Genomic DNA, 14,283 nt, shown 5'->3' with positions numbered 1-14,283 from the left:
TGAAACATGTGCAATGGCGGTGAAAATATCGCGGACCACAGGACGAATGTCAAACAGCAGTGAGGCACCTTCTGGTGGCTGCCTGCAAAGCTCGAGAGTGTGCACTGCGCACGCGCGGACTTTTTTACCTGCCAGCCTGCTCGTTTGCTCTCTTCAACAGCATGCACACCGCAACGCTAAAAGATGCGCAAGGTGTCACTACGGCTGTCAGCGCGTGGACCTTATCCTAAAGCACCCTTAACTCCAGTGGGCGTGGGAACAGCGCAGAAATGCGGCACCGTAACTTTGCTCGCTTGTTCACACAGGTGCTGATCGGGCTCATGGCAGCGGCGGCGACGTATGCTACACCCGTGGCATTTCGACCGATCGACACATGGCCAGCGGCTCTTGGCATTCCACAAGCGACTACGCATGATCTACTAGATTCACCAAGCACCTCGGAGCGGTGCCATCTGCGCATCGAAACGAGCTGGATGACAAAGCATCGTGGTACGCTTCCGGATCCGCCTACTGCTGGCTACAAAAGGGAGCCCCTGAACCAATGCCCACTGGGACACGGCGCTCTTCTCGGCCGTCACTCACTCTGTTCAATGTATCAGGTGCTGATCGGGCTCATGGCAGCGGCGGCGACGTATGCTACACCCGTGGCATTTCGACCGATCGACACATGGCCAGCGGCTCTTGGCATTCCACAAGCGACTACGCATGATCTACTAGATTCACCAAGCACCTCGGAGCGGTGCCATCTGCGCATCGAAACGAGCTGGATGACAAAGCATCGTGGTACGCTTCCGGATCCGCCTACTGCTGGCTACAAAAGGGAGCCCCTGAACCAATGCCCACTGGGACACGGCGCTCTTCTCGGCCGTCACTCACTCTGTTCAATGTATCAGGTTAGTTATTTATGCCGTTGTAATTGCTTTAGAAGCAGTGATGACATGCTTCTTAGAGTGTCGTGTCCCATTAACGGTAAATGGCTTATCTGGACGTGCTATGCTGTTTCTCGCGAGTGTATGGCTGCCGCATTGAATTGGTCTGTCTTGGAGGGTTACGATGTGGCCTCTCAGACATTACTACTCTTGGCTGGTGACATAGAACAAAACCCTGGCCCTATGTCTGTGCCTGAGCGAGAACAGATAAGTAAAATCGAAGAAATGCTAAAGGTGCTACAGTCAGGGCAGGTAACCGTGTTGGAAAAGCTGTCGGGCATTGCTAAAACTCAGGATGAGCTTCGGAAAAAGCTGGACGACGTGATTACTAAAACTAATGTAATTGAAAAGCGCCTTACTTCACTAGAGGAAACAGAAAAGAAGTTCGCTGACAAACTAGACGACTTAGAAAACAGAAGCCGGAGAACAAACTTGGTATTCTTTGGAATACCAGATAGTCATCCAAAGGAAACTTGGGAAGAATCCGAAAATCTAGTTAAGTCTGTCTGTACGGATGTATTAAAGCTGGAAAATATAGCAATAGAAAGGGCTCATCGTCTCGGGGCCTACAAAACAGAAAGAATTCGTCCAATAATTGCTAGCTTTTCAGGATCGAAATCAAGAGAATCTGTTCTGCGAAATGCATACAGATTCAAGGGGACGTCATACAGCGTATCAGAAGACTTCAGCAAGGCAGTTCAAGAAAAACGCCGGCAGCTTTGGAAGTACAGTAAAGAAAAACAGCTCGACAAGAAAAATCGTGTACATTTAAGTTACGATAAGCTGGTAATCAATGGACAAGCATTTGCCTGGGACACTGACATGCACCAACCAGTTCCTCTTCGGGCGCATGCTCAGATATTGGGGCGGAAATGACATGATCATTCTAGCTTAAGAACAAATGGGAAATATACCATCACAAAAAGCTTTACACCAGTATTGTTGGTGGTCAATTGTCGAAGCCTAAAAAACAAAACTGATGAGTTTACAATCTTACTTGAAACGGTGAAAGCGCAAATCGTTATGGGTACCGAATCATGGCTTGACGACACAGTATTGGATGTAGAAATATTTCCGCCAGGTTTTACAGTGTACCGTAAAGATAGAAACAGGCACGGTGGTGGCGTGTTTCTTTTAATTTCAAGTAGCCTTGCCAGCGAAGAAGTTGTTTTTGATAATGAAACTGAATCAGTATGGTGCCGCGTCCAATTTCCCCAGGGAAACAACATCGTTTTTGGATCATTTTACCGCCCACCTGACCACAACAATGAATCTTTGATTCAACTTTCCGACATACTATCACAAATATCTCACTGCGTAATACTGGGAGGGGATTTCAATCTGCCCGATATGAAATGGGATTCCGACTGTCTAGCCCCACAAAAAAATCGAAATTGTTCTGCCTTTTCAGAACTAATGAGTGTCTATGGGCTACAACAATATGTGAACGAACCAACTCGGATTAACGCTTTACTAGATCTTTTACTAAGCAATGACGAAAATGTTATTGTTCACACAAACGTATGTCCAGGAATTAGTGATCATAGTTGCGTTGTTGCAGAGTTAAACGTTTCTAGAATACCTGCGTGTAAGCAAACCCCTCGAAATGTTTTCATGTACGACAGAGGGGACTTTAATGCCATTTCCGAAGAGCTGGTCTTGTATTATCCCACTTTTTTATGCATATCGGAGTCATGCGGCATGGATGAATTGTGGCAAATTTTCCGTGACAAGGTTACAGAGCTGGTGAATATGTACGTACCTCAGAGGTGTCTAAGATGCAGAAAGAGGCACAAACCCTGGTTCAACTCTGAGATACGCAAACTTGTTAGAAAAGCAGCGAATGCCCATAAAAGGTTTCTTAAAAAGAGAACAGCACTAAATAAAACAAAGCTCAAAAGTGTAAACAAAGAGCTTAAGTTAAAACTAAAACAGGCAAAGCGTGTCTTCTTTGACAAGCTAAACACAGACTTGAAGTGTAATCCAAAATTCTTTTGGAAGTATGTCAAGAGCAACAGAAAAGACGACACAGCTATCCCTGACCTTTTAACCCAGGAAAAAACTATAACGGATGACTTGGAGAAAGCTGAAGCATTTAACGCCTATTTTCAGTCAGTGTTTTCAAAAAGAACTGAACACTCTCCAATGCTACCTTCAAAAAATATTGGTAATGAAATGGCGGAAATTGAAATCGATTACGCTGGTTTGGATAGTCTGCTGCGTACTCTGGACACCTCTAAGGCTACAGGGCCTGACGGTATATCATCTCATGTACTTAAAAAGTGTCACGTTATTATCGCACAATATTTATGCATAATGTACAAGTTGTCTCTAGACACCGGCGTTATTCCAAGGGATTGGAAAACAGCCAATGTGGTTCCTGTACATAAGGCAGGAAGCAAAAAACATGTACAAAATTATCGTCCCATATCCTTAATTTCAACCTGTTGCAAACTATTAGAACATGTTATTTATAGCGCATTGTTCAAATATCTCGAATCTACTCATTTTTTTGCCCGCTCCCAGCATGGATTTCGGCAGGGTCGTTCATGCGTCACGCAACTAACTGAATTTCAGCATGACGTACTGACTGCGCTTGACCGTAACAACATTGTTGATGCATTATTTCTCGATTTTCGCAAGGCATTTGATACGGTCCCACATAATCTGTTAGATATTAAACTGGCTTCACTGAATATTAATGCTAAGCTGCAAACCTGGCTACGGAATTACTTAAGTGGTCGTAAACAGTGTGTTGTTTTAAATTCTAAAACGTCTTCATATGTAAACGTGACTTCAGGCGTGCCACAAGGTAGCGTTCTAGGTCCGCTGTTATTTTTGGTTTATATAAATGATATAGCATATAACATAAAATCTTGCATAAAATTATTCGCAGACGATTGCATCATCTACCGTCACATTACTTCAATCACAGACACTGAACTATTGCAAGATGACTTAAACACGGTAACACATTGGTGCTCCACGTGGAATATGTGCTTAAATATCTCGAAGTGCAACCACATCAGCTTTGCAAAGAACATTTCAAAAATCCAGTGCACATACAGTATTAATGGCGAGGCAGTCAAAAAGGTGCCCGAGTGTAAATATTTAGGAATTTACTTGACAGAATCGTTCCATTGGAACAGACACATAGACCAAATGATCTCAAAGGCTAGTAGAACGTTGTTTTTTATTCGTAGAAACTTTCACTGTGCAACAAAAGAAGTGAAAGAAACTCTTTACTTCCTTCTTGTCAGGTCTATACTTGAATATGCTTGTGTTATCTGGGACCCGGCTCAAAAGTATCTTGCAAAAACAATAGAAAAAGTCCAAAACCAGGCAGCCCGTTTCGTCAGCAACAACTACGACCCATTCGCTAGTATGTCAGAAATAAAGGCCATATTAGGCTGGGAAACTCTAAAATCTAGAAGACGGAAACTTCGATTAAAACTTCTGCATAGCATATATTATAACCTAACAGGAATTAATAAGTCTGAATACCTACTAGCACCAACATATCGTTCCACAAGATGCCAACACTCACATAAAATACAAGAATACGCGTACAAAACCACTACTTTTGCCAACTCCTTCTTTTTAAAAACAATTAGAGACTGGAATGAACTTCCCGAAGGTATAGTGAACTTGAGTGACAACAGCGCTTTTTTCTCATCGTTGTGAAATTGTGACATATGTACTTCTCTTTTGGTACCTGTTGTCATGTGCAATATTGTACTAAAATATTTTTTTTTTTATATGTTGTTACAATTGAATTTTTTCACTATGTTTGGCGTCTTATCGCAGAAATGTTTCCTATGACTTCTTTTGTATACCCCCCTGCAGTAATGCCACTACGGCGTTGCAGGAACTATGTAAATAAAAAAATAAATAAATAAAGGTCGATTTTCAAAAAACTGACGCCGTATGCACGTTTTCGAAAACACGGAGCGTCTGGGACTAAGGTGCAGAATGCGGCGTGCACCGAGCACTGCCAGTACAAATTACGTATTTTTGTCACGATTTCACTGCGCGGTGTTTTTGTGGCAACAGCAGGAGCGACACCTTGCGCTTTCGTTCCGGTGCACGCGCTGTTGAAGGAAACGAGGGAACAGGCTGGTAGGTAAAAAAAGGGGCACACGCGCACAGTGCGAGCTTTTGAGCTTAGCAGGCAGCCGCCAGAAGACGCAGCGTTCCTGTTTGACACGCGCTCCCGTGGTCCGCAAACTTTTGACCATCACTGTACACAGAACGCATGTGTTTGTAAAGCATGAAAGTTACTTTCAATGCATTTCCAAGCAGAGGAAATTATTTTCACTTTATTTACAAGCATAGGTGTGGCTGCGTGGTAGAACACCCGCTTGCCACGCAAACGACTCAGGTTCAATTCCCAGTCAGACCCATAATTTTTTATTATTTATTTTACTAGCATCTTTCTCGATTTTTCTGTCACGCAAGGATGGCCAATTTTTTACTCCCAACCACCGATGCAGACGCCGGAATTTATGCCAAACAAGCACTTATAACGCTATCACATTAATAATGTCCCAATCCCTTTGTGTACATCACTTTTTGCCAGACAGTGGCACATAACCTCGAGCAGGCATGTGCCACTTGTATGCTGGTATGTGCTACAGGTGATCGAGAGTTTATGTCAAGCAGGGAACAGTGAGAATAGACATTGGTTATTTTAACGCAATAGCGTCATAAAGAAAGCTAGCATCGGCAGTGTTGACCCGATGAATGCAAAGACCAAACAGCTGGGCCTCAACTGGAATCGAACCCAAGCATTCTGCGTGGGAATAAAGTATTCTACCACAGAGCCATGCCAAGTCTCGATAACACTTTGAAAAAATACGCTGTACAGGCGTAACGTTAGTGGAACATCAATTATGGCTGCAATGCTGGCTATTCAATTTTATAAACATTTCATATGTACTTCTATGATACCATCGTCTCGATGCATTTGCGTTAATTGTTATTAAGCGTCCTTCATTGAAGCTGATTTATGTAGCAATGTTCAGGGCTACCATCCTCACAAGCACAAGCGCTAGATATTGTATCGTGTATGCTCGTGCCGCACAGTGTGATCGTGTTTACATGCAAGTGTGATAAAACACGAGCTTTGAGCGTACACGTGCCATGCTCTGACGTCACTGCGCATCCACTGTGGCACAGCGTTATCGCAGGACCTTCTTTCCTATTTAGAATACATAAAAGGCAGCGTTGAATAAACTTGGGGGTTCTTTGTAGCGTTGAACTCGGCTTATATGTGTCACCTACTGCACATGCACGAAACATGGTGTCAGACACCTGTACCCATGCCCACGCCATAGGAAACCACTGAGCATTCGTCAGTCAAGTTATGGACTTCTTGAAGCCACCAGATTACCTTCGCCTGGACGGAGATGTCAGCAAAAGGTGGAAACTGTTTAAACAGACTTTTGAGCTGTTCCTCACCGCATCGGAGGCAAGCGAGAAACCACGAACTGAGGCGACGAAGGTGGCACTACTGCTCAGCGTGGCCGGGGATGAGGCTTTAGAAGTTTTTAACAACTTCAGCTTCACCGAGGGTGAATCCAATAACGACTTCGAGACTGTGGTCAAGAAATTCGAAGAGTACTCCGAAGCCTAGCTAAATGAAGTCCATGAGCGATTCGTGTTGCGGCAGCGAGTACAAGCAGATGATGAATCAACCGAACAGTTCATAAGAGACCTGAGAAGACTGGCTCAATCGTGTAACTTCGGTACAATGTCCGAATCTATGATTTGAGACCAAATTGTGTATGGTACAAGTAACGAAAAGGCCCGTGAGAAACTTCTTCGAGACAAGGGGTTGACGCTGGCTAAAGCCGAACAAGTATGCAAGGCGGCGGAACTAGCCGCAGCACAGAAAGAAGTTTGGTCTCAAGAGAGACAAGTCGACCTCGTGAAAGCAATTGGATCCACCCGGGAGTGGCACAAGGAATTTCGGTGCAGTCGCTGTGCACGCATGCATGCCCCACGAAGCTGTCCTGCGTTTGGACGCATCTGCAGAAAGTGTGGCGGCAAAAACCACTTCGCGGTGTGTTGCAAGAGTGCCGAACAAGTCTCGGAAGTCCGTAGCGGGGACCAAGATGACGATAATTTTGAAATTTTGAACGTCTCAAACGGGAAGCAGCAACGGGACTGGATGGTGCCAGCGCAAGTCTGCAACATGCAAGTTTTCCTCAAGGTAGACACCGGTGCAGAAGCAAACCTACTGCCATATGGTACATGGCAGGGACTGCGGCCAAAAGCGCCGCTCAAGGCTAGCAAAGTGGTTCTTCGTTCATATGAGGGAGCAGTCATCAACCACCTTGTGATTGCGACGCTCAAAACCGCAATAGGTAACCAAGTCTCAGACATAGACTTTTTCATTGTGAAAAGGGGGCGTCAGGCCGTCCTGGGGCTACATGCCAGTGAGTAGCTGGGACTTTTCACGAGGTCAGTGAGCTCGATTACAACCAACAGCAGCGAGCGACTGGTCCAAGCTTACCTAGACGTGTTCCAAGGAACGGGGTGCGTCCAGCGTGAATACCGGATGGTGTTACAAGAAGGTGCAACTCCAAGCGTCTAAACGCCGCGACGTGTTCCTCTGGCATTGCAAAAGCCGCTTAAAGAGGAACTCGAAAGGATGCTCAAGGAAGGCATCATCACTAAAGTAGAAGAGCCCACGGATTGGGTAAGTCCCTTGGTTATAATCAAGGAAAAAAATGGCAAACTAAGGATCTGTATGGATCCCAGAAGAATTAATGAGTGCCTGAAGCGAGAGCATTATGAAATGCCACTTCGCGAAGACATTGAGGCAGGGTTGGCAGGCGCAAAAATTTTTTCAGGTTTGGACGCAAACTCCGTTTTCCATCAGATTCCGCTTCACGAGGAAACTTCAAGAATATGTACATTCGCCACACCTTTCGGCCGTTATCGTTCCCTCTGTTTGCTCTTTGGAATCGCTTCAGCTCCGTAGGTCTTTCAGAAGACGTTAAACGAGATTTTTGACGATATTGCAGCCGTTTAAGTGTATTTGGACGACATGCTGATATGATTCGACGAGACAGGGACATGACTGGAGGCTAAAGAGAGTTCTAGAAGCGGCGCGAAAAGCGGGGCTGACGTTCAATCCCGAAAAGTGTGAAGTTGGCGTCACCGAAATTTCTTTTCTGGGCGATATCATTTCAGAGGCAGGAATAAGGCCGAGCCCCCCATCGATTACTTCAGTTCTTTGCTTGCCATCACCTACTGACAAGCTCGGAGTGCAACGAACGCTAGGCGTGATAAACTACTTTGGAAAGTTCGTACCCGCACTCGCGGAAACGACTCTGTAGTTACGCCAGCTTATAAAGAAAGACGCGGTTTTCGAACGGACGGAGAATCACGCAAGTGAGTCGGAACAGCTTTGCAAATGTCTTAGTGGACAACCGTTGCTGGCTATCTTCGATCCACAAAGAGACATGAAGATAACCTCAGATGCGTCGCAGAATGGCATAGGCTCGGCTCTCTTACAGCGGTATGGTGACTCGTGGAAACCGGCTGCATACGCCTCCCGCGTATTGACAGAGGCGCAGAAAAGGTATTCGCAGATTGAAAAGGAGGCAATGGCGGTTGTAGTAGGGTGTGAAAAGTTTCATCACTTTGCGTACGGACGCCATGTTGTTCTTGAAACTGACCACCGTCCATTGGTAGCAATCTCGAAGAAAGCTATTGAGGAAATGCCGCCTCGACTGCAGCGCTTTTTTCTTCATTTATTGAAATATCATTTTAAACTGCAGTTCGTTCCAGGAAAACAGCTGGTCCTGGCTGATATGCTGTTGCGAGCTTCCGTCGGCAGTCCAGAGTAAGACGGAGTATATGAAGACGTCGAAATACGTGCCGTAAGTGCTGTCTCTTCATTAGTGAGCGAAGCGATGCAAAATAGACTGGCGAGAGAAACAAGGAAGGACGGCTACTTAAAGAACGTGGTGGAGCAGCTGGCGAAAAACAAACGAGTAGAAGGAGAGCTAAGACCCTTTGTAGGTAAACTATCTGTCGTAAATGGCGTCTTGCTTAAAGGCAACAAAGTGGTGATACCACCAAATATGCGATGCGAAACACTAAGTCGCATCCTATGGCCACATGGGTATAAACAAATGTAAAGCCCGAGCACGTCATCTAGTGTTTTGGTCAGGTTTATATTCAGATATTGAAAATGTCATTGCAGGGTGCGCTGTCTGCAAAAAGCATGCTTATAAACAGCCATGTGCACCGCAGATAATACGCCCGACACCCAATCAACCATGGTGTCGCGTTGGCGTCGATATCTTTCAGTACGGCGGAAAGTCGTACTTGTGCGCGTACGATGCACATTCTAACTTTCCGGAAGTGGAACAACTCCAGGATACATCGGCAGCGACGACTGTTGAAATACTGCAAGCAATCTTTGCTAGGTATGGCATACCCCTAGAGGTATGCACAGACAATGGCACACAGTTTTCAAGTCGAGAGTTCGCCGTTTTTGCGAAAGACTACGACTTTAAGCATACAACGTCAAGTCCGAGGTTTCCCCAATCTAAAGGCGTGGTCGAAGAAGGCGTACAAATTGTTAAAAGAATTTTGAAAAAAACAATTGGAGGGAAAAATGACTTTTGGATGGGTCTTCTCAGCTACAGGTCCAGCCCACTGGAAGACGGGTGGTCCCCAGCAGAGCTGCTCCAAGGTCGACAGCTGAGGACGCCCATACCAGACTTCAACGAGGGCCCACGAACAGACGTTCGGAAGCATGGACAAGTGCAAACCAAGCGTCTGTCTCTTCCACCGTTGACCACAGGGCAAGTGGTGCGAGTGCAGGGAAACACCTGGGCAACAAAGGCTAAAGTTCTTAGCCAGATGCAGCCGAGATCATACGCTGTCATCACCGAGAAGGGCAACGTTCTGCGACGGAACCGCCAACACCTCTTGCCAACAGCGGAATCCTTTGACGACACGGAAGACTCTTCAGACGAAGAGAGCACAAGTGATGACGTCGCCAACCACCTACAGTCCACAACTGATAGTGCAAGCTCTGTGATTGTAGATTGTAAGCCCTAGACTGAGACGGAGTGCCCAAAACCGAAGACCACCGCAAAGACTGGGTTACGGGAATAACTTTGAGCAAGTTACGTAAACAGCACTGCTGAGATCTGAAAGTATTTTTCATGGTTTTGTTTTCCGATTCTCTTTACTGAAAAAAGGAAGATGTATCGTGTATGTTCGTGCCACACAGTGTAATCATGTTTACATGCAAGTGTGATAAAACACGAGCTTTGAGCGTACACGTGCCGTGCTCTGACGTCACTGCGCATCCATTGTGGCACAGCGTTATTACGGGACCTTCTTTCCTGTTTGGAATACATAAAAGGCAGCGTTCAATAAACTTGGGGATTCTTTGTAGTGTTGAACTCGGCTTATATGTGTCACCTACTGCACATGCACGAAACAGATATCAGCTTACCGCTTCTGGTGTTGCTAGTACTCATGTTGATTTTGGCACCGTTGCGTGAGTGTAAACAACTGGTTATATAAAAATTAGCCGTGCCTTAGCTCGGCTATGCTAGGATATATGTAGCTGGAGCTAGGGATGGACAGATGAACGACCACAGCGGATGAATGAACGAACCAGAGACGGACAGACAAAGCACGGATGGACAAACCCCAGGCAGATGGCCAGACGAGTGAACCATGAATGGACGGATGTATGGATGACCATGGATGGGCGGACAGACAAACGGACTAGCGAGTGAACGGCCTCACACTAGTCAAGCGCCAGCCCACAAGGGTTGCTCCAGGATCTCCCAGGCCTTCGGCGCACCAGCTGTGAGCTCTGTGACGTCACTACTCCTTGCGCTTGTGCAGAACTGCTCACCGTAAGCCTGCTGAACCATGTCCAGGGTAACTTACGCTACAAAACATAAGCCACTGTTTAACATATCTTTGTGCGTACATTTGTACATATATTTTACGTCATTTGGTAATGTTTCGCTCAAAAAAATTAGAACGCAGTCACTTTTCTTTCACATGCTTCACATAACGTCGATTCCCAAGGTGCCAAATGTTTTTTTGTAAGTTTGTGCAAGAAACGTTTATCATGGAAATGAGACATGCGTAAAGCACTCAACATAGTAATGAAATGAGTCAAATGACCACTTAGGTACTATACAGCAGCAGCCATTATTTGGTGCTTCTCGTCATTCGGCTTCAGTTTGAGATGACCAATCATCAAGATAGATTGTGAGGACAACTGTTCCACGTCAACTTTTTAAAAAGAAATACTATGCTTTTGAGTTGAACAAGCTTATTTCCCCTGATACACTGAATCGATGACTCCGTGGCGTTTCCACCATAAATGAAAACTTTCAGTGTCACCAGTAATGCTTTAATACCCTTGTGTCAGCAATACTGCTAGGAATGCTCAGCCTCTACCATATATTCCTAGAAGAAGCACAACTTTTGCCTGCTCTGCTTGCCAGGTTTCTACACAAAACTTGAGTGGAGGAAGCACCAATGAAGCTTAATTATGATTGTTCCTCCAACTGATTATGAGCTGATCACGATTGCTCCTCAAAGCATTCAAAGCGACAAAAGCTACAGTGACATCGACTGCTTTAGCTTTTAAGCTGCTTACATTGACATGGGAAAATTGTAGTCAGCTAGACAGAGAAGCTTTGCAGCTAATCAATTTCACAAACTTGATATCAGGTTGCTAAAGGTAGCTTCACAATATAAGTTAGACCAAAGAATCCTACTTGCCACGAATTACAACATGGTGCACAATATACTGGCAAACGGTTGTTACAACACTGCTTACAGCTACGGCACGCAATGCACCGAAGAACCATAGCCACTAAGAGGAATACGCGGGTTTGCAGCTGAGATACGACCACGTTTATGCAGAAAAATAATACTTATCTAGCACAAAACGCTACAGCTCAAGTCGTCAAGTCGTGTTTACATGCAAGTGTGATAAAACACGAGCTTTGAGCACGTTTATCAGAAATGACGTCAAGCGAATTGGCTCGTAGCACGCCGTTACAAAGAATTAGGAGTTTCTGCATGACTGTGAAAGCTCGACGTAACATCATGCATGTTCGAGAGTTTGTTGAAGGCTCCTAGACGAGCATTACTGGGCGTTTGGCGTCTAAATCACCCAAGTGCCATTGGAAAGCTGCATGCCCGACTGCAACATATTTGAAGGTAGCGAAAGTATGTCGCAGAGATGCGATCGACACTGCTAAACGGTTCTACCTCTGTCAGATTCTTTTTCTTTGTTCTTTACAGCAAACTTCTCGTAAATGCGAAAGTTACGAGCCGCGACAGAAATTAGAACACTAGTGGACTGGTTCCATAAACCGAAGGTCACCGGTGCACTTACTAACCTTTCCGTCGAAAAGCCAAGACAATGGCTTGCAGGTAAGATTTGGAACTGACATGAGAACGCCGATGATGGCAACAGATGGAATTATTTCATACCACATGATTAAAAATGCAGCGTTTAAACGAAATCCGACAAAAGCTAAAAGAAGAAATCACGGCCTCAGCCGTCCAGCTTCCCCGCACTGCACAAGCGACACGAAGACCTCAAGCGGTCGTTTCGTTCGTGTCCTTAAGTTTAAACGTCTTTGCGCCTTCCACGTGTTCCGTAGCTAAACAATTAAAGAATCAATAAAAACTAACATAGTAGGTAACACTTAGAGACAAATAAAATAAAGTTTTTTTTTTGACGTAGTAATAGTTTTGGTTTTGGGTGCGACGACCAATGGGGTCCATTTCAGACATTCCTTTTCCTTGCAATCAGCATTCAAAATAGCTCGCACGTGACGTGCTGTTTTGATCGTAGTTTGGATTGCAGTAGTGCTTTGATTGCGTTTGTTGACACTCCGCTACCTAAGGTAAAAATCTGACGAGACTCGCCCGCCGCGACTTGCTCTTACCGTGTGTCTTCAAAAAAGGGCTAGGAAGAAAAGCGAGGAATGTGGTGAACCCCGTGGGGTCTTCTTAAGTTCGGGTCATAGTGCTCCACGCTCCTATCCTCGCTGTCGTCGATTCAGTAGAGCCTTTTAGATTACGTATCATCCAGGCAAGTTCATGTTGTAACTGGCGCAAGCCTCAAAAGTTCTACGGTATTGCCCGGAAAAACAACAGATGTTCTTAGCTCCGCATGCATTGTTCGCTGCCCGTGTATCACCTGTCACTTTCCTCATTGTGACTTTTCCTGCAGCCAGGATGGCGTCAGTGGGCCTTGTTGACCGCGTTTGTGGTGTGTGATGTCTGCGGCAGTTGACGTATCCCACTCGATGAGCAAATATGCAACGTTTCATTCATTCGCAGGCCCTCGAGCGGAGACGAGATATGCGCAGCGCCTGCCGTAGAGAAGCGGCTCACTCCGCGATCGCCATCCACAAGGATCCGACCAAGAAGGAAGCGCTGCTAAACGAGTTGGGAAGCTGCGGAAGATCTCCGGTCGTCGATTTCCTCGTCTCAGCTTGGGAGCGACAGCCGGTGAGATGCGCACGTCAGCGCTTAAATCGCTTCACTAAAACTGCGGGTTTGCTGGCTGTGCGTAACCTGCCAAGACATTTGTGTGATGCCCGAAGGATGATGGAATAGAAACCAAGGAAACGGGTAGTCGTCAGTTCTGCAGTCGTACAGTATTGTTCAGTGTGCTCACCTCGCTCTTTTCGACGCATATGTGCGCTTTATCCAAACATTTTATGTACTTATTTGTACGTCCACAGTGAATACAGTAATAATCCTGTAAAATTTTGTGTCTCCTCTCTTTACCCTTCTCCCCCTACTCTTTCATTCTCAGAAAATGGACTATGACATAAACGTCATAAAGGAAGGCTACTCATTGCTGAGCAAGGATGGTCGCACCATGGTAGCCAATGGGACGTCTACCCTTGTACGTGGACCTGGCTTCAACATCATTGTTGATACACTGTCTGCTTGGGACAGGGACTTCCTCGTGGACAGTAAGTACCTTTCTGTCGCGTCTCTGATGTCGCAGTTATCGCCGCATAAACTGGGCACACTGCTTTCACCATTTCTACAGATGTCAGTTCTTGCAAACGTCGTGGAGCATACTGGATCCTTCAATATTCAATATTTTTCAATATTTTTCTACTGGTCGTGAAACTCCTGCATAATGCTGTTGGAGAACTGGATGCTATGGGATGCCTTCATTTGGGGAGGGGCCACCTAGCTGGAAGGTGACAATGTGCATTCTAGACAGCTGTAGGGCGAATGTACTTGATGTCATTCGAGCAGAGTGCTAGCAACGGGATCGCCATTGTAAAGGTACTCGCTCCCGCCGCATGTGCAA

General features: G+C 45.6%; 2 protein-coding genes across 2 annotated transcripts in view; both read left to right on the top strand.

Moving 5' to 3' along the window:
• The first annotated feature begins 269 nt into the window (after positions 1 to 269).
• LOC119185980 (uncharacterized) lies at positions 270 to 1,805 on the top strand. The gene has a single exon (XM_037434781.2). It carries the CDS (start codon positions 270 to 272, stop codon positions 1,803 to 1,805), a length of 1,536 nt encoding a protein of 511 aa, XP_037290678.2.
• Positions 1,806 to 12,692: 10,887 nt separating this feature from the next.
• Positions 12,693 to 14,283, top strand: part of LOC119178497 (metallo-beta-lactamase domain-containing protein 1-like) — a 31,991-nt gene continuing 30,400 nt past the window's right edge. The window contains exons 1-3 of the mRNA XM_037429704.2: positions 12,693 to 12,850; positions 13,290 to 13,460; positions 13,771 to 13,933. Coding sequence (XP_037285601.2) covers positions 13,311 to 13,460; positions 13,771 to 13,933 — 313 coding nt within the window. The 5' untranslated portion in view covers positions 12,693 to 12,850; positions 13,290 to 13,310. The remainder of the gene's footprint in view (positions 12,851 to 13,289; positions 13,461 to 13,770; positions 13,934 to 14,283) is intronic.

The sequence above is a fragment of the Rhipicephalus microplus genome, unplaced genomic scaffold (assembly GCF_043290135.1).
Source record: "Rhipicephalus microplus isolate Deutch F79 unplaced genomic scaffold, USDA_Rmic scaffold_67, whole genome shotgun sequence".
Taxonomy (NCBI): domain Eukaryota; kingdom Metazoa; phylum Arthropoda; class Arachnida; order Ixodida; family Ixodidae; genus Rhipicephalus; species Rhipicephalus microplus.
The sequence above is the reverse complement of the archived record's forward strand: the minus strand, read 5'-3'. Positions and strand labels throughout refer to the sequence as shown.

Excerpts from the sequence above, each read along its gene's own strand:
- LOC119185980 (XM_037434781.2), top strand. The coding sequence starts at position 270 with ATGCGGCACCGTAACTTTGCTCGCTTGTTCACACAGGTGCTGATCGGG.